The sequence below is a fragment of the Mauremys mutica genome, chromosome 19 (genome assembly GCF_020497125.1).
Source record: "Mauremys mutica isolate MM-2020 ecotype Southern chromosome 19, ASM2049712v1, whole genome shotgun sequence".
Lineage (NCBI taxonomy): Eukaryota > Metazoa > Chordata > Testudines > Geoemydidae > Mauremys > Mauremys mutica.
In genome coordinates, this window is record NC_059090.1 from 18,775,958 (window position 1) to 18,800,030 (window position 24,073).

Below are 24,073 nucleotides of genomic sequence, written 5' to 3' on the forward strand. Positions count from 1 at the left end.
GGAGCACGCCTTAGGAGAACAATTTGTATTCAGTAAAAATTAAATGGTTTACCCAATTAAGAATGAGACAGGTTGAAGATTAGTTAATGCAGCCTTTTAGATGTAAATCAGGTAACTTTGAGCTGAGCCAGTTAAAATAAAAAGGGAAAGACAATACCCTTTGCCTCGTCTGTTGTACTTTCTGCTAAGAGCAGTATGGTTAGTGGTTTCAGAATTATTCAAGAAACATCCATTCTCTAGCACAATGGGGAATTTCCTTATATGTGTTTAATGAGTTTGTTCTTCTGTAAGAACTGAAATGTGACTGTCAGAGCACAGAAGCGGACTGAAAGATTCATTCTGAATATTACCTTAATTGACAACATACAATGAAGTCTCACAGTTGTTTATTATATAATTAATTCATAACCATTTCTAGTACACATTTCCATATTGTTTAATGCTTTTATTTTTTTAAGCTCAGGGATGCCCAAACTTCACCCGAGAGTCACAGAAGCAGCTTGCCAGGTGCTAGAAGGCTGTACCTAGTTTGTAAAAATGGTGCAAGTTGATATCACTTTCATCTGTAATAGAGGTTTAGGGCTTGGAGACTACATATCCCAGCATGCAATGCCTGATCATGATTGGGCTGCTAAGGAGAGACAGTGACAGATTTTGCTGGGCTGCATTTGATTACATGCCTCCCTTTGGCCACATCAGTTTAACTCATATAGCTGTCTGCATGCAATGCTCTACTGTGGAAAACAAAGATCTTTGTACTGCTGGAGTAAAAACAGTGGTAACAAAGTCATAGCTACATATTCTTCTCTACATTTTTGTTTATTGAGACAAACTAATTAAAAGGCACAAACATAGGGCATATGTTTACATGGACATTATAACAAACATATACATTAAAAGTGTAGGAATGTGTTTCCTTTCTGCTAAACAGAAAGTTCCTAAGCTTTTATATATACAAAAGTTGTACAATTTGATGTCCTAAAATACAAAAGATCATTTATAAAATTATTTTACACTAAGTTCTATTTTTTTGTTTTACTATGTAGTCCAAGCCCCTAGAACGATTTCACATAATGAAACAGATACCTGTCCCCTGACCTAGAAGTCTGGTATTTGCTGCTTTTACTGACCTGGCAGGGTATCAACGGAAGCAGTCCATTTTGACTAGTCAATCCTGCTAGGATTCTGTAAGATGTGTACACACTAATCTCCATTGCTTTCAACTTCATTAAGATAAAAACAACTCTAATTTTTTTTTTTTTTTTAAATGTAGAGTCTTGGTTTTAGGGTGTCTTTTTTAAACAAAGTTTTAAAAATGTGAATATGTGACATGATAGTCTAAAAAGTATATCTGTTTCCCTATATTTTGCTTTCTACTTTATGTACAGATAAACAGTCTAAGAAATAAAAAGCACATGTAGTTTTAACATGTGTAACCATTTGTGGAGTACTTCTGGGCTGGACAGCTCAGACTGTCATGCCACAAACACCACAAATTGATAGAAATGTGTTAACACAATAGAAGAATAAAGTAAAAATGATGATGTTTGAAAATATTTACAAAGTTGAACAGATCTGCACAACACTTGATTAAGAAATACGGGAGAAATTAAAGACGCTCTTGGCTTGTCCTGAAGGGGCATCCTACCTAGTTAGTGGTTAGAATAAAAACTGTATACAATTTAATATAAGACAAAAACTTCTAGTGAACAACTAACACGTCTGTCCCCTGCTGCAACATCAACAGGTTCTGATTGGGAGAGAGAGAGGGCATATACATCACACCCCAGCGCTTCCAGAGTCTTCCAGCTTAAAGCAATATTTTAATAAGAGTCAAAGCATTCCTTTTGCTCCTAGATAAGAGTCCCATGGGGTTTTGACTGTTTAGAGACCATGTTTACAGACATTTCAACTCCTCTTCTGTCAGCCATGGCTGTTTCTTACCAAACATTAACAGTTTAAAAAAAATGTTGACTACAATGCTACATTTCCTTAGGGTAATATGCTGGGTAATATTTACATCTCCAAATATCAGGTCACAATCCCTATTATATGTTGAAGTTAGAATGATAAGTTATCATATGCTTTGCATATCAGAGCTGGTATCACCTTTCCCATAGGGAATGCTGCCTGAAATTACCATATTCCCAAAGGTAAAATGCATATTTTTCTCCAAAATGCATTAAAAATGACAACATTGTAATGCATTTACTCATAAAAAACATTAACACAGACAAAGATACTACACTAGCTCTGAATCAGTGGATTTAGAACTGGCAAGTTAAAATTAGCCATCCACCCTGTCAAGCATATGGAGGGGTCTTTGCTAGTGTTTGGATTAAAATCATTTCCTAGTTTATAATTTCTGGGATAAAACAGTAATGCTGATTTTTAATGACTGGTTTTTAACTGTGGCAAGTAACCACCTGTCCTATTTCAATATCATCATCGTCAGTTAACAGTAAAACTTGCTTTAAACAAAGTGATAAATTACAAACTCTAGTTTGAACACGATGAGCCAAATCAACAGGGAAAGATGCTATTAGGGTCTTTAACTGGTGCACGTTAAGCCAGTTATTTAGTTTGACTTTATTATTATATTATTAACATTATTATTATTATTATTATTATTATTAACTAAAAAACCTGCTGGTAAGGATTCAGTTTTAATCCCCTTTAATACTGTTTAGATTCTTTACCAAGGAGGAGATGTGGGCAAGGCTTGAGGCAGGAAAGGCATGCTCTCTACCGGTCTCATTGCTATATTTAATGGACCTGCTAACGTCATTGGTGTTTGGAGATTCATAGGAGATGTTATAGTGACTGGATGCGCTATATTCACTGGAGCAGTTACTGGGGTAGGTAAATTGACCGGTGTTGTGAGCGTTAATGGAGATGTCATGGATAATGGACTTGTTATAGTTACAGGATGCCCTAGGTTCATCGGACTGGATATATTAACTGCACTTGATACATTTACTGGACTTCTCATGCTCATTGCAGCTGCCACTGTGACTGGGTTTGTGATAGTCCCAGAAGCCACAGAGGACGTTATATTGAATGGAGTAGTAAGAGTCACAGGCGTAGTAGCAGCAGTGGAGGTTTGGCACAAGTTAGCAGCTTCTAAAAATGAGACATAAAAAGACAAAAAAAGTTTTAACACATAAAAAAACATGGACAAGATTAAAAAAACAAGAACAAGTTCTGGAATAATTTTCTTCAGAAAATATTAGTAAGTTAACTGTTAACATTCTACAGCCTACAATATAACTTTCATGCAGCTCATTTGAATTCAAAATTCTTTCCTGAGAAGTCAAGTGAGGTTGTCTTATAAAGAGGGTTTTGATGTTCACAAAAACAGTATTGTACAATCAGAAAAATCCTCTCAAGAGGAACATTATAAGTAGAGAAGAGAGTGTACATACCGAATGGTACGTACTCTATAGCCTTCTCAAAGGTGAATTGACATTCTGTGAAGGTTTTAAAAAGTCATTATTAGGGACTGATAAGCAAAGCTAATTTCAATGTTTACCTGCTTATTTCAGTCTTAATTATTTCCGCTAAATTGTTCCACTGATTGTGGTAAGTTTATCTTAGCAATTTTCAAGTATACCCAGTCAGTAGATCTTATAACCCCCATTATCTCCTCAGCTTTTACATTAACTACAATTCCACACCAATATTTTACTTTGTTTCGCAACAGAGACTATGGCTGAACAAGCAAGAACCAAGAGGACCCTGCACTGAGATGGAGGATCCTGGGTCTGTTATAGACCCTGTTGGGTCTAGCAAGGGCTGGCCACTTTGTGGAGAAGATACAGCAAGGCTCCATGGAAGAGGCAGATGACTCCACTAGAGATCAGCACCACCTGCTGGTTAGCCATAGAACAACGCTCCAAAAACAGAAGCGGGTTGGTGGACGCGGATAAAAGAAAGGGATGACTGCTAAAGAAATCGAAAAAATATATTCCGTATCAATGTTATGGCATTTTTAAAAATGTGTCTTGTTTCACATTTGTAGAGTAGGACACTAAGCTCAGTCTATATCCATATTTCAAGAAGTAAACTAAGAGCCAAGAGTCCACCCTTGCCATGCAGGCTATTCAAATGTATTAAGAGAGTGTTTTCTTTTACATTAGCCCCATTTGAGGGTCACTGTTGATTGTTCAGGGTCAATAATCAGGTTCGGAGGGAAAAAAGTGTCTGGGGGGATTTAAAACAATTATAACAACAAATACCTGAAATTAAATAAACTGTTCAATTTAAAAATTCCCCTGTGGTATTGCAAAACCAACACAACATGTGGTGCTAATTAATGAGAACCAGCATGAAAAGGACCATGAACAGGAATGGAACTGACTGGTCTAGTTTTGTCTTCCAAACAGAGTGATTTCTTTAGCTATAACACCCTCCCCATCCTCTCCCCAGAGATAGGGGGGCTCTTCAGGCACCACAGGTTTCACTAAACAGTATCAGTTTGACTCTTATTGAAAAACTTGGCACAATACTTTCCCCACCCCCCCACCCCAGTGCTCCTCACCCCCACCCTCCCTCTTTTTAATATAATTGGTTTTGTAAAAAGCACTTCGACAGATACATATGGTAAGAAAGAAGGAAGTAGAAACAAGGCATAGAAGAGAATGAGCAGAACAAGCCTCACTTTGGTTTTCCTAAGTCTTTCATCCCCATAGCATTGGAGCACTAACCAGGTAAATTCTAATAGTTTTCAGTTATCACTGTTTATAAGAAAAAAGGTTAGGCTGTTTCTAAACAACCTATCATTGAATTAGAAAAATCTTTGTGGCAGCAGCAATCAGAAAGGGAGCTAGCTGCCTTGTACAGAAAAAGAGGACTGGAATAACATAGAATATGGAGGAATTGTGAGGAGCTTGAGGGGAAAGATGGGTGGAGAATATTTATTGTTCAAAATTAAGAGTTAATTAAAAGGAATAAATGGACAGCAGGAATTCATTATAAACCATTTAATCAGAGGGAGCCACCTGACAGAAATTAGAAACCAAAGGGTTGTGAAAAGAATAAACTAGAGGTAACTGGAGATTTCAAACCACACTCCAAATGAGACACTAAACTGAAGCAATCTATTCCTTACACAGCAGGCACATTAAACAACAAAAGGGCACTATTCAACTTTGAATACAATAGGATAGGTAGAGGTGAGCAGTATCTTGGCAATAGTGACTAATCTAGTTAATTTTGTAATTAGAAGGAGGACACCAAGCAATGGGAAAACAGTATGAATTTCACCAGACTTTGGACAAATACAGTTATGCGATGGGTACAAATGAATTAAATAAAATGGGAAAGAAGAACAAGGATATGAAGAGGGGATATGAAAAAAAAAGTGTTTAAACAGAAACTGATGTCTACACAAAAAATGTCTATGTATGAGATCTAACAACTGGTTGATGTTTTAAAGAAGGTCCAGAAATCACACAGAAATCAAAGGCCAAACTCTGCCTTTGAGTACAGGGACAGCTCCCATTAACTGCAAAAGGAGGCTTATGTGCACATTCAAGGGCAGAATCTGATTGAAGATAAGTAGTAAAGAAGATCATTTGAGAAGTGAGTGTTACATAAGGTTATCATAGATTTTTTTAGCTTTTATTTTTATGACCAAGAATTAATTTTCATGTGTCAATTTTTGTCATTTCACATTCTCTATAACACTTTCTTTTTGTAAAACAGATTAGAGTTTAAAAAAAAACAAGTAAATCAAGATCATAGATTATGTTATTTTGTTTTACCTTTCTTCCTTGCTTTGACTGCTTCTTCCCATAATCTCAGTGTCTCTACCTGCTTTCCAGGCCAGTTTGTTACATGTTGTTGTTGTTGTTGCTGCTGCTGCTGCTTCTGGTTGCTGGTCTCCTCACTCATGCATGCTATGCCAGTCAAGTAAAAACATACACAAATTCACCTTGGAAATGTATGCTCCTTTCTACTGAAAGGATGAAGGCTTTTGTTTAAGTTAAAAACATGTTCAGAATCTTGAAAAGAGAAAGATAGGAGTGTTTAAAAACATTTAATTAGTGCTGTATTTCAGTAAAATTACCTCTCTAAGATCTAGAGAAGTGCAAGCTATGAACTGCCTGATTTCTCTTTCAGAGTGAGTGACATCTCATGGATGAGAAACAAAGAGAATGAAATACAGGACTTTAAAATGGAATGGCTTCTATGGTACTTATACAGATCAAATTTCCAGTGATCTCAAGGAGGCAGCTGAGTCAAGTTATGTGAAAACACAGCACTAATTACTTAAAAAGACACCTCTCACCCCTTCTTGAAATCAAAATTAAAAACATTTTTAGTTCACCTTCACATCAGAAAATAGCTATCTACTCCCTGGCCACAATTGCTGCTCCTGCCACTTTCATCTCTGCCTTTTGTGAGTCCCATAATACCTCCCATGAGCTGTTTAGGTTCACTGAACTAACAATGAAAGGCAGACTAGTTGGTAATGTGGGAACAAGGACAGACTCCAACAACCCCTACTCCAAAAATAATTCACATTTTATTTTCCACATCCAATTCAGTAAATATTTGTCAAACTTACTAGATTATTCCAATTGTCCTCAAACTTCTGGGAATAAAAGAACACATTAAATATGAACTAAAAAGGCAAAATACTGTTTGAATGTTTTAAGGATGGAATTTTCAAAAGAACCTAGAGGGGTTAGACACCCAACTCCATGAGACTCCTTTGAAAATCCCAGCCTAAATCACCAACATGATGCATAGATTTAAAATTTCAAATACTTTTGAGAGAGCAAGCCTGTCTCTCCTTCACTTACTTGCCACTCCAAAATTCAGGATTCAACATTTCTGCTGAGGATATTCACAAATTTTAATGCCAGAATTACAATCGTCTAGTCTGACTTCCTGTACAGCACAGGCCAAATACCACCAATGCCCAAAACGCATCAGGCAATGCAGGAAAATGTTTTGCTTGAAGTGCTAGTTTTGTCCAATGCTTCAAGGAAAAAACATGGACAGCCTTGATCCAAAGCTCATGGAAATCAGTGGGAGTCTTTGGCTTCACTGAGCTTTAGATCAAGCTCAAAATCCTGAACAGAAGACTTGCCAAGTTTTCAAATATTTTGCTATAAAAGGCAAATGTGCCATTTTTAAATCTACACACATTCTGTTACTGATTTAAACTTCTGGACACTTCCTCCTCCTCTGCTTTTTTTTTTTTTTAATTTTGCGGTTAGGGTAGTTCAGGATGTATCCAATTGTACTCATAAGTTGAAAGACAAAGATATTAGGATCTTCATACTTAAAAATGAAGAACTATTTTCTCTCACTTCAGGGCATTCCTCCAAGAGAAAAGACAAAATTCCTAGTTCCAGACCAGTTCCACATAAACTTCAGCTCAAGAAGTTGGGGTTTCATGAAGAATCCATTTTCAAGGATCTATTTTCCGATAGGTGCAAACACCTAAACTAAGTCACGGGTGTATTTTACATTTGAAGAAAGTCAAAGGCAACTCATGTTGCAAAATGTTTAGAACACATATTTACTGAAGTGTTTTTAAAATGTTCACCTACTTTTACTGATGCCTTGTTTACAGGTATTACAGTTGATACTTTGGCTCTGCCCATGTGTCTTTAAGTGGCTGGTGATATACGCTGCACTCAGAAGTTTACCACAGATATTACACGATACCTTTCCTTCATGGCGCACCATGTGTGTCCGCAGTCTGTCTTTGGTGGCAAAGGCAGCAGTGCATGTCTACATGAAAGACAACAGCATTTTTTAAGTGTAGATCATCTTATTCCACTGGGGACCACATGGCCCATTTAAACGTATATTTTATTTTCTAGGTGCTACCGTACCTTAGGCATGTTGACAATGTTTTGATTTTACATGGATTTACAGTGAAGCCTATCTCAAGCTACCACTTTAGAGATGGAACATAATCTAATTGCTTAATGGAAATGGTCTTCTGATAAGTGTGGAACAGAAGAATACTCTATACTACTGGGCCTACTTTGGAGCAATTTCTTAAAATAAGATTGTCTTGCATATCTAAGTGATAGATGGTTTATAAATACCTACAGTAGACAAGGGTGGTCTCTTATACAGAGTTCACTGTATATTTCTGGTTATGATTATTTTTTATTACTCAGTTTAGTTCCAATCCAAAAATTAGGAAAGGGAAAACAAAGCATTTCTTTAGAGCTATTCTTTTAATACAAAACATTTACTTATAATATGATGAGTTACTAGAGACAGGTTGGAACGTGCATGGATGATTCCAAGCGAAACCATAGAATAGTTGATTGTTCAACACTTGTCAAGTTCTGCCACTTGTTTTTAATCTCCAACTTACTTTCACCATGACAATTTGCTTTCGATTTCAAGCAAAAGTACTCTTATTTTCATAAGCATTGCTAAACAAATCCTACACATCACTTCAGCAATCAATAACAATTTGAGGATTTAGTCACACTGTTTTTAAAGGCAAACTTGACTTGAACAATAGGGTTTGGGGAATAGCAAATAAGCCTCTAATCTTACAAATGGTAGGCACATCATCCTCTTAAGCTGCTTCTACACTGGTATCTAACTACAAGCAGCATAGACAGAGCCATATTCCAAACCTTGCATTCAAGGGAACCAGGTAAATCAACCCAGTCCTTGGTGGAATACTCAGTTGACAATGACTAACTGTATGATAAAAAACTTATGCTATCATGTTAACCCTTACTTGGCATTTGAAGGGTCTCTCTGTCGAGTGAACGTGTTTGACATGACAGCTTAAGTGATCAGGCCTGTGAAAGAACAGAGGTACAGAACAGAACATGTACCGTTACAAATAGACAGCAAGGATTCTTTGGCGAGCAGCACTGAACATTGCATTGATTGCCATTTGCAGCCCACCTCCCTTTCAACAACAAAAAAACCCAAACTCCCCTTACCTATAAAACAACCCGCTAGAATAATGCAAAATGGTTACACTAGGACCAAGCCAGCAAAGTTTAAAACTCAGCCATGTGTCTATTATACACCTGGAAGTGCTACAGTTAGTGAATTTTTAGTACTTGTAAAAAGGAGTTGCATTAACAGTCCTAGAGATTGCCATTTGCTCTAGTCACAGAACAGATACAGCATAGCCAGCAGCAATGCAAGCTCCCCCACATTGCTCTGCCAATGAAACCTCAATCTTGATCTGGAAGGGGTTATGTTAAAGGCAACATGACAGATCAGTCTCCATGCCCCATTCAATCTTTGACCCCTACAAAGACTGCTAACAAGGGGTCCAGCTAGCACCAACGGTGATGTGGACACCTTTCCACTGTGACCTGGATTGAGGCCATCAGGTCATTTCAGAACATTGAATAACCATAAAACAGTGACAGCTTTTAGTCATGATCAAATAGTCTTAGATTGAGACCCACACCCTAAGTAAACAAGGCTCTTTATCCCCTCACCAATCTTCTAAGATGTCTGGTTCTCCTAGCCCCTTGCTATGATAGTTTAACCCTTCTTGATTACGAAAAGCCAATACTTGAGCTCGCCTGGGATTTTCTACATGGTACCTCGAGAAGCCTTTTCCACAAACACCACAGGTGTATGGTTTGGTGATGCCACCTTCATGAGACCTCACGTGATAGGTCATGCGGTCCTTCCTCTTGAAGCGCTGATTACAAATTGGACATTCAAAAGGTTTTTCATCTGAGTGGGATAGCTTATGCCGGTTGAGGTGGTACACATCCCGGAAGGCTTTTCCACACATCTCACAAGCATGGTTCTTCTTAACAGGCTTGCTGGGCTTCTTCACTGTCTGAGTCACAGCCATGGCTGTTGCACCAGCACTACTGCTGGGGTTGGTCGCAGAGGAAGATGTAGTGACCGTTGACAGGATGCCTGCGATAGTTGAAACCAATGAAGTTCGGCTGTTGTCGCCAGCAATAGTTGAGATTAGGGGCACCATTGTGGTGGGAGTTTTCTTTGGCCGTGACACTAACTTTATCCCTGTGTGGCAGGACTCATGGCGCCTCAAATGGTAGCTGTCCCTGAAAGCTTTGCTGCAGTAGGTGCATACAAAGGAGGTTTTAGGTTTTTCCTTTTTAATCCCAACAATAGCATCCTTTAATGTTTCTGGTGCAGGCTGAGGTTTCTGGGTTATTGGTAAGGGTAGAATCGGCTTCTGATCAGGTGGCTCAACAGCGGAGCTCAGGAGGGGCAGCAAACTGTTCTGTGCTGCCTGCTGTTGGTGATGTGAGGCTTCATGTGCCTAAAATCAAACATTCACACTTCAGAATTTCTGTTGGTGGGCGCTCACTTTGACATGCTGAGAACATTTACAGGCAAAGGAAAGCAAATCTTAAGCCAAAAAGTCACTGAACTAACAAGTACTAGAAATTATATAAGTCTCACTGCAATGGTTTCCTGATTGGATAAACCACTTACATTTAAATCCATGTGTTGTGCACAGTCTCTGCAGTACATAGGTGTAGGAAAGTGCAATCACATGAAACAATTTTTAAATATCCTGAGGGCAACATTTCTTATGGCAAATCACCAGGTATTCGTCAGGCCTTTTAACATATTGCTTGATTTCTATCTCAATGACACTCCCTACATAAAAGTGATCATATGGAGACTATACCAGATCTGTGACGGCAGATTATGGGATGTACCGAAGGGGTTGACCAATGTGCCAGACAAGTGCTAACATTAGCCTGATGGATGGTTACATTTAAAAATCCTGTAAAAATTAAACTGCAGCCACAGTGAACCAGGAAGAAATGAGGCATCTTACTTGAATCTCTCTCTTTGCACTACTTTGTTAGTGCTGGAACTGCATTTAAATAATTTGTTTCAAGAACTGTTACACTCTAGATTTAGAGTTATATATTAATGGTTTCCCATGGCATTAACACAATGACTAAGATGCTCTAAGGTGCTCTTTGTTTATAGAAACTGATGAGAATAAAGACAAGTTTCTTTTCTCTTGATCACCAACTCTTTCACAAAAGAGAGAGGAGCTAGTCAATAAGCACTGGTAGGAATCTGGTGATTTCTGGAGCACAGACTTACAACAGAAGTTATTCTTTAAAAAAAAAAAAATTAACTGATAAATGCTGACAAACCTGGACTGCTGCATCTCTGAGGGCAGCACTAGAAAAATCTCTTCTATCAGACCACAATGAACATCCTTCTACTTACCAGTACCCTCTCCTACCTGAGGCTGGTAGCAGAGATGGTGCTGGGTATTTATATTGGACAACGTCCACTTCTGTAATTAAATTTAAAAACGGATCTAGTTAAACTGGTGCAACGCCCTATTAAAGACACTCAAACTGGTTTAAAACATACTTAACATTATTTAGCTTAAAGTAACATTAAGCCAAATAAGTATAAGCGTGATTTAAACCAGTTTAAAAAGGTATCTATAACTAGATCAGTTATAAAATCAATTTAGTTACAGCAGTGCAACAGAACAGGCCTGTGGCATGAAACTGATTTTATTTAAACTTGTATTTCTATTAATGCCACATCTTTCCAAGACTACTCCTCTGTGCTTTCCTTTATTAAGTGATATATACCTCATTTTACATGGTCTTCCCACATTTCGGATTTGCAAGTTGACTAAAAGTAGGTTAATGATTTGGAGCCTACAGGACTGTCAGCTTTAATTTTGCATCAGGATTGTACCATTATTAAGCATATTCAAATTCATACCCTTTCGGCTTTACCCAATAGCCAATTGCTTAAAGCCCTTTGAAGACTTTACTATTTACAGAAGCAATCTGTGACTTTCTATTTTGGTGGCATCCAAGCCTTCTTTCTTTTGCCTCTACAGCACATCAATGATCAGAAGTAATGACTACAATATTAAGTACATCTAAGTAGGAGTTTTAAGACTTCCATGCAACACTACAATCATTCACTCATTCAGGGTGCTTATGTACTCACTTTGTCTTCCCATATTCACAAACCCTGAAGCTTCAGACCATAATAGTGTTCTTTGAAAATGGGTTGAAAGTGCACACGAGTCTTAGCCCATGTGGATGAGAATGCCTGCTCTGCAACACTCCCATACTATTTGGTGGGAGACTAGTTCACAGCTTAGCTCAAGCTGTTCTGTGTGAAAGTCCATGGCATTACTTGCTTTGATTACTACAAGCAGTTAGGGTAACTGGTCCACCTCCCTGTACTTTTTAGGTCTATTCAGAAACTTTGGATGCAACAAATATGTTGGGCTAAGTGTGGACATACCAATGTGCCTCAGTTAACAAACCCTAAACACGCATTCTTGAAGATGGGAAAAAGGGCACTCTTGGCAAATGGTGCAAGTGTGGAACTCCCTCAGAGGCTGAGTTTGCTAACAGAGCACCGGTTCCCAACCAGGGGTACACATACTCCTGGGGGTAGATATTTGCCTAGTTTTGTAACAGGCTACACAAAAAGCATTAGTGAAGTCAGTTCAGGCTAAAATTTCATAAAGACAATGTCTTGTTTATTCTGCTCCATATACTATACACTGAACTGCAAGTACAATATTTTTAGTCCAATTTATTTATTTTATAATTATCTGGTAAAAATGAGAAAGTAAGCAATTTTTCAGTAATAGTGTGCTGTGACACTTCTGTGTTTTTATGTCTGATTTTGTAAGCAAGTAGTTTTTAACTGAGGTGAAACTTGGGGGTTTGCAAAACAAATCAGACTCCTGAAAGGGGTACAGTAGTCTGGAAAGGTTGACAGACACTGACTTAGAGCACAGCATGAGGCTCATCTCTCCCATCAAGCTTTTGCATGACCTAAGTGATATTTTGTATTGTTTTACTCTCTCCTGTTTTATAAACTGATGCTTGCTGATGTGTAATACATACAGATGCCAAAATGGGTACAATATAAAACATGAGAACATTTCATGTACTAATAACAGTACAATTTTAATTTTTTTTTCCAGTTGCCTTTGCACAAGATTTAAAAATCTCGGTCAACAGAATCAGACGACACTTAATTGGCGCTTTCTGTTCAGAGCCTTTTCCAGTCGGGCCATAGTAAATGTGTTTTCACACAGAATACAAGTGGTTAATATCCTAAGATAGCTCAAGATATACTATTTCAAAGGGAGAGCTAGCAGATTGGATAATAGGGAGTCCAAATCCTTTGGACAAGGTTCAAACTTATACAGTCTAAGGACATTTTTAAGCCTTAAAGAACCATTAGCACTGCAAGATAATACAATTATTTCTGTTGTACCAATATAAATGTCTGACATGAAACAATGTACTTATAAGGCTGTCTGCTATGAAACCATCTCTTATATAAAGCTACTTACCTTGGCTCTCAGATACTCCACCGTTATTGCCAATATTACCTTTTTAACAAAACCTGTCTGCAAAAGCAGCATACCTCAGTTTCCAAGGATCCTCTATATTAGAGCTTTCTAAAGAGGGATCAGGCTGTATTTTTCCCCTTGCTGTTATAGGAGGGAATGCACACAATGAAACAGCACCTGCTGCCTGCCTTTTGCAAGTTGTTTTTATTCACTGTTTTACTTGATGTAGCATTAATGTCAAGTCAACATTTGTGATGTTTTGATTGCCTGGAAAAAAAAGTCTTCCATGCAAAATATAGTATTTCTCTCACTAAGCAAACTTTCATTCCAGGAGGATAGCAAACAAAATAAAAACTGTGTTTCATGACCCAGGGTGATAGGCTGTGGCACTGTGAACTTCCAGTGCCAGAGGCTAAGAGATTTTTGCACTGGAGCCTTCACGTCAGAACAGCAAATTAGCATCAGTGAGTCATATCTTGAATGCCCTGTTTGAGGGATGATTTCTCCTAACGTTAACAGATACAACTTTCACTTTCCAGGCAGGTACAAAGTGGTTTTCAAAATATGAATGTGCTAGAACACTAATAAAAAAAATGAACCAAAGTTGCTTATTCAGTATAATCTATATTTCAAAAGGTAAAATTAATCAAGGTAACACCTAAACATGATCAATATCTTTATTAGGAAAGGAGGATAAAAATTCACTGTACACATTTAATTGCCATTAAAACTAAAATTAAGACATTTAATCATTTCCCCCAACACCAACTGGTTAAGAATTACAGTTATCCACACAGGGTTTTAAATATTCCCTTTAATTATTTTAAAAAATTCCTCTACAGATGTCACAATTGAAAACCATGTGAAGTAAACATTGCCTCTCAGCACAGTATTTGATATTTAACAGTTACCAAACAAAAATAAAGGTGCAGATTTGTGAAATGGATTTTAAATTATGAGCCTACTAATTATTTGTTCTTGTTTTGGTCAGATGGGGTGGGGTGAAGCAGTAACAATATACTACCTATAACTTCACCAATCACCACTATGTTTAGGTACATTAGGATAAACAGTATTGCAAAGCATTTGTTTTATCAAAAATGACTCGAGACCTACTGAACAGTCATTACAAGGTTTTAAAGTTTTATTATCTGGAAGGATGGAAGAGGAGGGAATTTCCATGTCACATCTTTACAAAGATGCTTACTAGTTATGCACCATTAATTATATTTTTGAGAAGGTAAACTGCTGAATCCTTAATCAAATGAAGAAATACCTACCACAAAAACAAACTAAAAAAAAAAAGTTTGATGTCAGTATTTCAAAAGTACATTGCACTTACAACAAAAAAAACACAACGAAGCAACTGAATTACTGATGCTTAATATCTGTGAAAAGACAGAGTCATCAAATAACTATAAGACTCCACACTAAGAATAGTTGTTCTTAAAAATTTAAATATATTGGGGAGACAGAATAACTGCTAACTCAAGAACGGAAGGTGTCCCTAGAATGAGGGAACTTTACTAAGTTTATCTATGTTCAAATCACAACTGCCCACTAGAGTGAGAAAAATTATAAATCCTTATCCAAACTGCGTGTGTCATCGCTGGCACCTATATGGAACTCTATTTTATAGTTTCATATCTGCTGTACAAATGAATATAAAAATATTTAATACGAAATAAGAGTTTGTATATACAGTTTGAATTTGCAATAGCTCAGACTGTTAGATTTGTTTTCTTCTTAAGAGAACATTCTAAGCGTGTTTTCAGAGGCAGAGCACCCAAGTGAGTGACTCATCTCTTAGTCCTTGCAAGACTATTATTTTTCCTTTAAAAAGAAATGTAGCATTCGCTTTACAGATTTATTCATTCCATTCAGGTTTTCAAGCAAATGTCATGTTTTTCTTGTTTTAAAAAAGCCAGCCAGGACAAGGAGTAAGCAAGAGGTCCAGGTTTGTAATTTTCAAGGTAAAATAATCCTCTTTGCACAAGGTGATGTGTGTGGCTTCCCCCCCCCCCCCCCCGAGAGGGGGGAGGGTTGCAATTACATATTTCACATTTTCAAGCTACAAAGTGGTAGAAGGTTTTAGAGAACAAGCCAGTGAGTGAAGGATCCAGGTTATAGTTCACAAACACGAGAGCAAGACAGTTTTTGGGTATTTTACAGTTTCCTTTTTAGTATTATACAAACTTTGTATTGTATTTTTGAGCATTAGGGCTGTCTTGATTACAGACAAAAACAGTGACTCAGTTTGCAAGTGGAGGGATTACTCTCCCCTTCTGTGGTTTTTCTTACTTGTCTCTTTAGTACTCAGTTCTTAGGAAAATCCATCTCCCGCTCCCTATTTTAAATGAAATCCTATTTTAAATTAAGACAACATCCCTCATCAGTCACCGAGGCCGGCTGTTTCAAGAGGGATTAATTTATTCTCTCACATGCACAGTGTTTGCTCCATCGAGGTGGGGTGGGATTTTTTGGGAGGGGGGGGTGTGGAAACCCCACAATGATTTTTATTATTATTATTATTTGCAATAAAAGGGTAAAAAAAAAGCAGCAAAACATTTTTACAAATAAATAAATAAATAAATCGGGAGGGCAACAATTTTTTAGGCAATAAAAAAAAAAGATTTGAGACGCCCCCCCCTCACGGCTCCGTCCCCATGAATCCCCCGCCGCGGCACGGAGCGGAGGCAGGCTGCTTAGCCAGGCGCGCTATAGCCGGCCCAGCACAGCGCTATAACGCGGGATCCCCTCTCCCCCCGCGGCTCCCCCCTCCCCCGCCAGCCGGGGTGGGGGGGGGGAGGAGGCCGGGCGCGCGCGCTGACTGACAGCCCGCTGGCCTAGCTGGAAACCGCGCGCTGCGCTGCGGCCGCTGCCGCTGCCCGGGGACGGAGCGGCCCCGGCCGGTGAGGGAAGGGGGGGTCCGGCCTCACCTGAAAGAGGAACGCGGTCCAGTTGGCCTCCATGGCGGGGACTCCCGGGCCTGGGCGGCCTGGTCTGCGGCGGCGGCTCCGGCTCGATCCCCCCTCCCTCTCCCGGGCCCCAGCTACATGGAGCCGACAACAAAGCGGCGGCGGCGGCGGCTCAACATGGCAGCGCCGAGCGGCCGCTTCCGCTAACCTCCGGGCCGCACCACTGCGGGAGCGGGGGGGGGCGGGAGCGGGGAGCGCCGCCCGCCTCAGCCCTGCAGAGGAGCGCGGGCGCCCGGCCGCTGGCGAGGGGTGGCTCCACCCGGCTTGGCACGCGGGCGTCTGGCGGGGGGGGGGACGCCGCTTCCAGCCGCTTGCCGGAGCCCAGTCGCGCCCAGAGCCTGGCCCGTCCCCCCCGCGGCCCTACCAATGGGACCGTCCCAAGCTGGGGAAGCTGAGCTCGGGAGAGAAGATGGAGGAGAGAGAGGAGAGTGTCCAGGGCTGGTCACCTCCTGCCCCCCCCCCCGGCATATGGGGAGGGGGATTGGGGAGGGGGAAGGAGCATCCCCTCCTCTCTCCCCCTCCTCAAAAAACCAGTCCTGCCCCCTCCCCCCCCCCGCTACCATAAATAGATCGGAGGGAAACAATACAAAATAATATCCATAATTAATTAGGAAAAATTAAAAGTTTTTTTTTGGGGGGGGAGAACCTCCTCCTCCTCCCTGCAGCACCTGCACCAGCAGGTGGAGATTCTGCAGCACGCGCTTCCCATGCATGATGTCAGCATCTTTAAAAAAACCGTGTTCACTCTCAAGTAAAATCCCTTTGAAAATAGAGAAGGGGGGGGTGTGTGAATATATACAACCCTGGGCAAAGCGGCAGACCATTTTATCCCGAATGATGGCATCCAGGGCAGCTCACGGAAATTGTGCAAGGTGCACCTGTTTCCATGTGAAATCTGCATATAATCATAAATGGAGGGATGACACCAACAGTTATGGGTGTTTTCCCCCCAACAACGTCCAGACTGGCCTGTTGATGCAGTATCGTGTCTGTTTCTATTCAAAACCTGGAAGAATAATACACTTTTAGTTCAGCTTCACTTCATCATCTTATCTACTGAGGCCACCTGTGGCTTATTTCGAGGCCCATCTCTTATTTTGTGGTGTTAGCATCACAAAGCCCCACATCAAACTAACAGTCTTGGGTCGGTATTTCTGCAATAATCGTTCAATTGGTTATCATCTGACACACACATGTATGCTGTGGTGCCACTAATAGAACATTGTGGGTTGTGTTGCTCAAACAAACTTCAACATGCATTTTTCAGATAGCTGCATAGGTACAGCCACGGCGGTTGGCTTGAAATCCCCCTTTAACTTTTTCCTCTGCAGTTGCTGCACTCTCCATCATGACTGCAGGGGTTCTATATTTCCATTCCTACCCCCCCCTTTGCTTCCCAACTTCCACCCCAAGCATTTTCTTAGGATGACCACACCTTTGCAAAGCTAGTCCTTTATTTCCTCAAAAGGTAGGTGGTCTAATGCTATTTTAAAACAGGGTTGTGCCCCTTATCTGTTTTCTCTGGATTATCCAAAGTGCACTCCCCTCCCATGAGACTTATATTTTCTTGATATATGTATTAAAGCACTTAACTTACGAGGCTCATTTGTAGCCAAGGCATCTCTAATGCATCATCTAGATGCAAATTAATGCCACAATCCCACAACCCCTTAAGTATGTGTTCATCTTTAAATGCATGAGCAGTCACATTAAGTACATACGTAAGTGTTAGTAGGTTTGGGACCCAACTGTTGCATTGAGCTTACTGCTCTCTGCCTTTGCTTACTTTAGTTGCTCTTATTTGTATGCATGTTCCTTCTCTAAATAACAGCACTGAAAGTGTACAGTCGGCACCGTTACAGACATCACAGATGGCTGTTGTACATTTACAGTGTTTCCCCATTAAGTGCAGGAAATACCACAAATACAGTGGTAAAGTCAAATATTGAAGCACAGCAAATGGATTTTTTTAAAGGATACCCACTGTACGTGGCTTTTTACAGGACAGTTTCCCAAGAAAGCTGGGAATTGAGTTGCAAAAACCCTCCTGGGTTAGCCCTAGTCAATCCTCTTTACTCAGGCCAAGATCCCAGTGACTTGGAGTCTTGGGTGCACAATGAGTACAAGATCCATCAGCTTCTTCTATTCATGCTTTAGGAAGAGAGACCACAGTGGGTGTACAAGAAATGCAGGCTTGTTACCACTGATTCCTTGGGAGCTTGGCCTCAGTACGGAGGACTCAAGAGGGCCTCAGCATAGTAGGTTTTCAATGCTATTCCCTCACCAGCACACACACACACATATTGAAAACCTGTTTTTTTTTCTCATAAAAATTAAGTTACATACGTTTAATCCAAAGACACACAGACTTCCCTGACAGTAATATTTCATTGCTAATGTTTCACTGTTCACAATAGGGGAGGGGAGGGTATCTAGAAAGGATAGATATCTAGTCCTTAGACTGAGAGAGATCCAGGCTCTGTTCCCATCTCTGCCATTGATTTGTGGGACCTTGGGCAAATCACCTAGTTTCTGTAGTATGCTGTTTCTCTGCCCTCTGTAAAATGGAAATATTTCCCCACTTTATGCAAACATGGTGAGCTGTAACTAATTCTGCTGATTCAGTCTTGCAATTTTATCACAAAATCTGGTAATATTTGTGGTTGTTCTTAAAGACCCAGCTCCTGGAGTCAATTGATTTAATGAAAGCATAGATTCTTATGTAAAAATAGTTCCTAGACCATATGGTTGTGGAGAAAAGCGTGAAAACATTAACCCTAAAAGGCTCAAAACTAGAAGGCAAATAAAAAGAAGCCAACTTTCATTATTTAAAAAAACCCATGATTTTTAAGGCCAGTCTCTTGATATTGGGGACTTGACTCACTTTTCACCACTTGGGGTTGTAACACTTCATTATCCTTGGACAGAAAGTGCTAGAGAGGTGCATTTTTCCATTGTTATATTTAAAAGCCTGGTGTGCGTTTTGAAAATTCAAGGCACTAAAGAGTAGCCCACTATGGACTCTTACAGTACAGCTTTTTTGTCAAGACATGGCTGACTTGATCTTCTCTGGCTGGTCTGTGCTAAACAGCCTTGTTTACGGAACATAAAATGCCAAGTGAATGCTCATTTTCACACCTAGCCTTTTCAAGCCATTAGATGCACCACTCAGGAAAGTCAAATATGCTCTGGAGCTAGAAAGGCCATTTTTAATTAATGTTCCCCCACCTTTAAAAAAAAAACTGAGCACACAAGTTCTTTTCCTCTCACCCCCTCGCTTAGTAATGATCTACATGTTTACACATCATCCCTGCTGAAATAAAGCAGCAGCATGCACACCCCATAGATCTGTTACCCTGCCTTTGACTGGGGAGAAGCAGGCCCTGGTCACACTATTGCTACTGGGCTTTGTGGGGTAAGATTTCTTCCTCTCGTGTCCCCCATCTGACCTGCCCCCTACTCACTTATTTACAGGGAGGTTTCCCTGGGGGCTGGGGGATTAAATTTAAGCCTCTAGTGCAGGGGGGCTGGACCAATTTGTACAGTGGGGGGAGTGGGTGCTGAGAACCATTAAACCAAACTGTAAACCCTGGATATGATGGAAACCACTTCAAGCCAGCGGCAGCACTCCTAGCTCCAGCATCTATGCTCTTGTGCCCTTGAATTATGAGGATTATTTTGCCATGTGTGTTTCCATGGGACGTTTAACAGCGCCCTTTATTTTTAACCTGACTGACTCACATCCAATCTTTCCTACAAATGCTCCCCTCCTCTGCTCCCTCCCCCTTCAGGGTTAAACACAAGCCAGAGAATTATAGCTTGAAGGGGGAGGAAGAAACCAAAACAAAACACCAATCCAGGCAGCCGCAGCTTGCCAGCCCGCTGCGTTTCCTCCTTCGCATCTTTCAGTGTGCCGCACTGATTGTGTCTTACACACACACACACTCTCTTTTCAATCGGTTGCACCCGAAAGGAGCGGGAGGGCCGGGGGATGCTGCTGCTGCTGTAGCAGCGGAGATGATGCTCCATTAGGCGGCGGCTGCAGCCGCTGCTCCTTGCCGGCAGCCCGCTAGGGATGTGCTGCTTTGAGTGGGGCGAGCACCGAAAATACCGCAGCCCGGCTCGGCTCGGCGGGCATTGCGGGTTCCACAGGGCAGCTCGGAGAAGGACGAGAGCGCGGACAATGGGTGTGTGCAGCTCCCGCCGCAGCCCGGTCCCAGCGCGGAGCCGGACTGCACACGGGAGCGCGGGCAGGGCTCTTCTGGTTCCTTTTCGTGTGTGTGTGGGGGGGAGGGTGTGGGGGTGTGTGGGGCCGGGGGGGGAATACAGCCCCGGCCATTCCGAAGAGGAGCCAGGCGCTGCGCAAGCCGCCCGAGCGCGCCACCGGCTAAAGCCGCCGAGACATCACCAGGAGAGAGGGTTGAGCAGAAGACACGTCTGAGTCGTGAAACGTGGCTACATGGGCGCATTCACGAGGATCTGCCCCCGGGTTATTTTAAGCGGCCTGGGCGCCCTCGTTTCGTTTCGGTGTATGGAGGAAGCGTGGCTTTTCTTTTGAATTCCGTTTAAAAAAAAACAAAACCCTTCCAAAAATACCAGTGTTGTAGCTGATCTTCCCGAATTTTGCTGGTGGATTATTTGGAGCGCCCCGATTTAGATTGTAAACTCTCTCACCTTCATTGGAGGGGACAGGGTGTCCCGGTTTAAAAATAGCTCCTTCTTTCTAGCGCTAGATCTCAACGACTTCCTTTCTCCAGCCTGTTCCTTAGCCAGGTGTTAAATAGGTCAAAACATTTGAAATGGTGTGACTGAAAATGTTCCCTTCGTTTGTTCAGCTTTCAGGCCCCTTGTGATGTCCTAATTTCAGGTTTTGGGATCACAATAACAGCCTTTCATGACAGACAATTTACCCTTTGTTTCTGGGAGTGCACACAAGGCACTGCAAATACAGGTTCGGCACTGGAGAGTTCGGTCTCCTGTGTGCCAAGTGCTTTACCCTACGGGCAGCAGTTCAGTACACAGAGCGCAGCTAATCAGTGCCAACTCACGCCTTGTGCCATTTGTCGCCAGTGGGGAATTTGGACACTCGTGGGACAGGAGATTTAATCATGAATTCGAGAATTTCTCATTTTTTAGTTTAGTCAAAGCTCCTGTTTATAGCAGCCTAATAACAGTTTGAAGGTGGTTCTTTTAAAAGTATGGAGAGGGATTTCTCCCTGCTCAAAAAAAGCCTTATAGACACGCCATGCATCTGAAGATGTGATTTTTTTTTACCCATGAAAGCTTATGCCCAAATAAATCTGTTAGTCTTTAAGGTGCCACCAGACTCCTCCTTGTTTTTGTGGATACAGATTAACACGGCTACCCCTCTGATAATAGATACCCCTCCCATCATCTGTAGACTTGCAGTGCTGAATAACAGCAGTTCCTGCTCATAGTTCAGCTCTAGGGTGCTACACGGGCCTTTCCTTCTTCGTATGACAGTGGCACTCCTGCACGCCCCGCCCAGCTCCAAGGAGATTCCCCTCCTGTAAGAGCAGTACAGAGACAGGTGCTGTGCAAGTCCCACAGTGTTGCCAATGGATCTCAGTTCTGAGCAGCAGTAGCCCTTGGTTCTTGAACCTCTTTTTAAAAGAAACTGCCAATCATTCCAATTTGTGCAATGGACAGATAGACTGTGCAATGGATGCCCACACTTTTGTGATTGTGGATAACTTGATAGAATCCTAAAACTGGAGAGCCGAGATCAAGTTTGGCGGTAGGTGACAAGTGAAAGTGACTTTGAAGTTCTTATTCAGGTCAACCAACTACCCTCTCAGCCAGGTTAATTCATAATCATACAGCTTTTTACAATAACCCATTTCTGCTTAGAAAGGTCCAAGAGTGGACAAATTGGAGTCTTGCATGTCAGGATCAAAATGAGTTGGCAGGCTGTCAATACAATCTATCTATTTCTTACTGGACCAATGTCGATATAAATAGAGGGGCTGAAAAAGCAGGAGAACTAAACAAAAAGCAATGGTAAGAAATGATACTATCAAGCTGCATGTCCAGCAAAGTGCTGCAGGGATCAATGTTGGGCCCTGCTCTGTTTAATGTTGTCATACGTGATCTGCAAGTGGGGAGTAAATAAAATAATTAAATTTAGATTCACATCTGAAATAATTAGTGTGCATGAATCCATAGTTTGGGTTCTTTATTACATGTTAGGCAATATATGTGCTACCTTATGGCTACATTGCAACCTTGTTCAAAATGCTAAGCATCCGTGTACAAGGTGTGAATAAGGGACAAAGAAAAAATTCACTATAGGGCTGTGTCACTAATTTTTTTCCCGATAAGGAAAACTTGCTCTAACATCCCTATTTCTTTGACTGTTTAGCAGGCTGGATATTTTCCCCAGATGCTTTTTTCCTTATTTTATTACAGACAGCAAGTGTCAGAGTACATATAATGAAGAAAAAGGCAGAATGTAGCAGTTGAGTGATAGAGCAGCGTCAGGCGTGCATCTTAATAGGGTGCTAATTGAATGGACATAAGTTGAAAGCAGAGGGTGTGTATTGGGCTGTGTATTAATTAAGGAACAGTGCAAATGCTCAGTTTTGAAATAAAGACCAATTTAACTTTGTTTTCTTTGTGCTGTGGTGTTTGGTAACACCTCTTCATACGTGCTAAAATTCAGCTAAATTTTTTTTGTTGGCTGTTTCACAGACGAATGGAGGTGTAAGATTATTGTTTTATTTATAGACTGAAATAGACCGAAGTGTTTGTATGATTTAGGATTACTTATAAATAGTGCAGACCTCAAGGGGACTATCCCAATCTAGCCTTTATGTTCCCTAATTAAAATTTTCAGGTAAGATATTCAATAGATTTACACTGGTTTCCTTCAGGTTCTACCCTACAGTCAGAGGATAGACAGAGCTGGAAAGGGAAGGGAGAGATTTCACCCAAATGGGAAGAGAATCGGCATGAGAAACCATAAACAGCTCTTTGTTGTCAAACGGCTCACACAACACTTCTACTGACATGCAAAATGTGAAACATTTGAGCAGTTCAGCCAGTTACAGGAATTTAAATTACAAATTGCCAACACCTTGTTAGCCCTGATTTTATTTATTTAGCATGGGCATAGTCGTCTAGCCAAGCAATGGCATCTTCAGTGGCGTGATGCAGTTCTTCTAGGCCACCGCTGGACCTAGTCAGCAGATGTTCCTTGACAATGTGCGTCATCGTCTGTGTTGCGCCGCGGCTGCACAAAGCTCTGTCACGAAGGCGCCAGCGACACTGGTTGGCTGCACAGAGACCTTGTCCAGTCTGGAACCTGTTCAACAGGAACCATTGGTGACGGGGCTGGTCAAAACCAGGCGGGCAGATTGTGGGATTGGCGACGAGGGACTGCTTGGGGATTATAACAGATCCATTTCTCTCGCCAGAGTGTTTCCGCCCTAACATCCTGGAATGGCGGATGGGCGACGTGACAGCAAACGTGCAGCTGGTGGTTTAAAAAGGTCATTGTGCAGCGGCAGGCTGGAGTTGGCGCAGACTTTCTCCAGTAACTTGCCAGTGGCAACCTCTCGTCTGATAGGAGGAGGAGCGATATTGCTCAGAACTGGGAGCCATGGGAGTGGAGTCTGGACGCAGGGTGCCGGAGATGATACACTTGGCCTCATGTAACTGCGAATCCACCTGATCACCACCTTCACCTCTCCCATGCATAGGGATTAGGGTTACACATAATAATGAGAGACAACAGCAGAGGGTTTGCAAACCCTCAGTG

The 24,073-nt window shown here is 41.2% G+C and overlaps 1 protein-coding gene across 5 annotated transcripts; it reads right to left on the reverse strand.

Annotated features, from left to right (window-relative positions):
• Nucleotides 1-369: 369 nt before the first annotated feature.
• VEZF1 (vascular endothelial zinc finger 1) lies at nucleotides 370-16,423 on the reverse strand. 5 transcript variants are annotated; one of them, XM_044993706.1, is made up of 7 exons: nucleotides 16,255-16,423; nucleotides 9,453-10,258; nucleotides 8,729-8,792; nucleotides 7,566-7,749; nucleotides 5,766-5,900; nucleotides 3,426-3,470; nucleotides 370-3,123 (listed from the first exon to the last, which is right to left on the reverse strand). In XM_044993706.1, exons 1-7 carry the CDS (start codon nucleotides 16,285-16,287, stop codon nucleotides 2,696-2,698), a joined length of 1,695 nt encoding a protein of 564 aa, XP_044849641.1. In that variant the 5' UTR covers nucleotides 16,288-16,423; the 3' UTR covers nucleotides 370-2,695. The 5 variants fall into 5 exon arrangements, with proteins under 5 accessions (XP_044849641.1, XP_044849644.1, XP_044849645.1 ...); XM_044993709.1 differs by having other exon boundaries at nucleotides 9,540-10,258; nucleotides 16,255-16,422; XM_044993710.1 differs by having other exon boundaries at nucleotides 9,561-10,258; nucleotides 16,255-16,421.
• Between the last annotated feature and the right edge of the window lie 7,650 nt (nucleotides 16,424-24,073).

Coding starts and splice junctions, on each gene's coding strand:
- VEZF1 (XM_044993706.1), bottom strand. CDS start 16,287: ATGGAGGCCAACTGGACCGCGTTCCTCTTTCAG. Junction 10,259..16,254: donor GGACCGCGTTCCTCTTTCAG/GTGAGGCCGGAC, acceptor GTTTGATTTTAG/GCACATGAAGCCTCACATCA. Junction 3,471..5,765: donor AGTCAAAGCAAGGAAGAAAG/GTAAAACAAAAT, acceptor AAACCTTCACAG/AATGTCAATTCACCTTTGAG.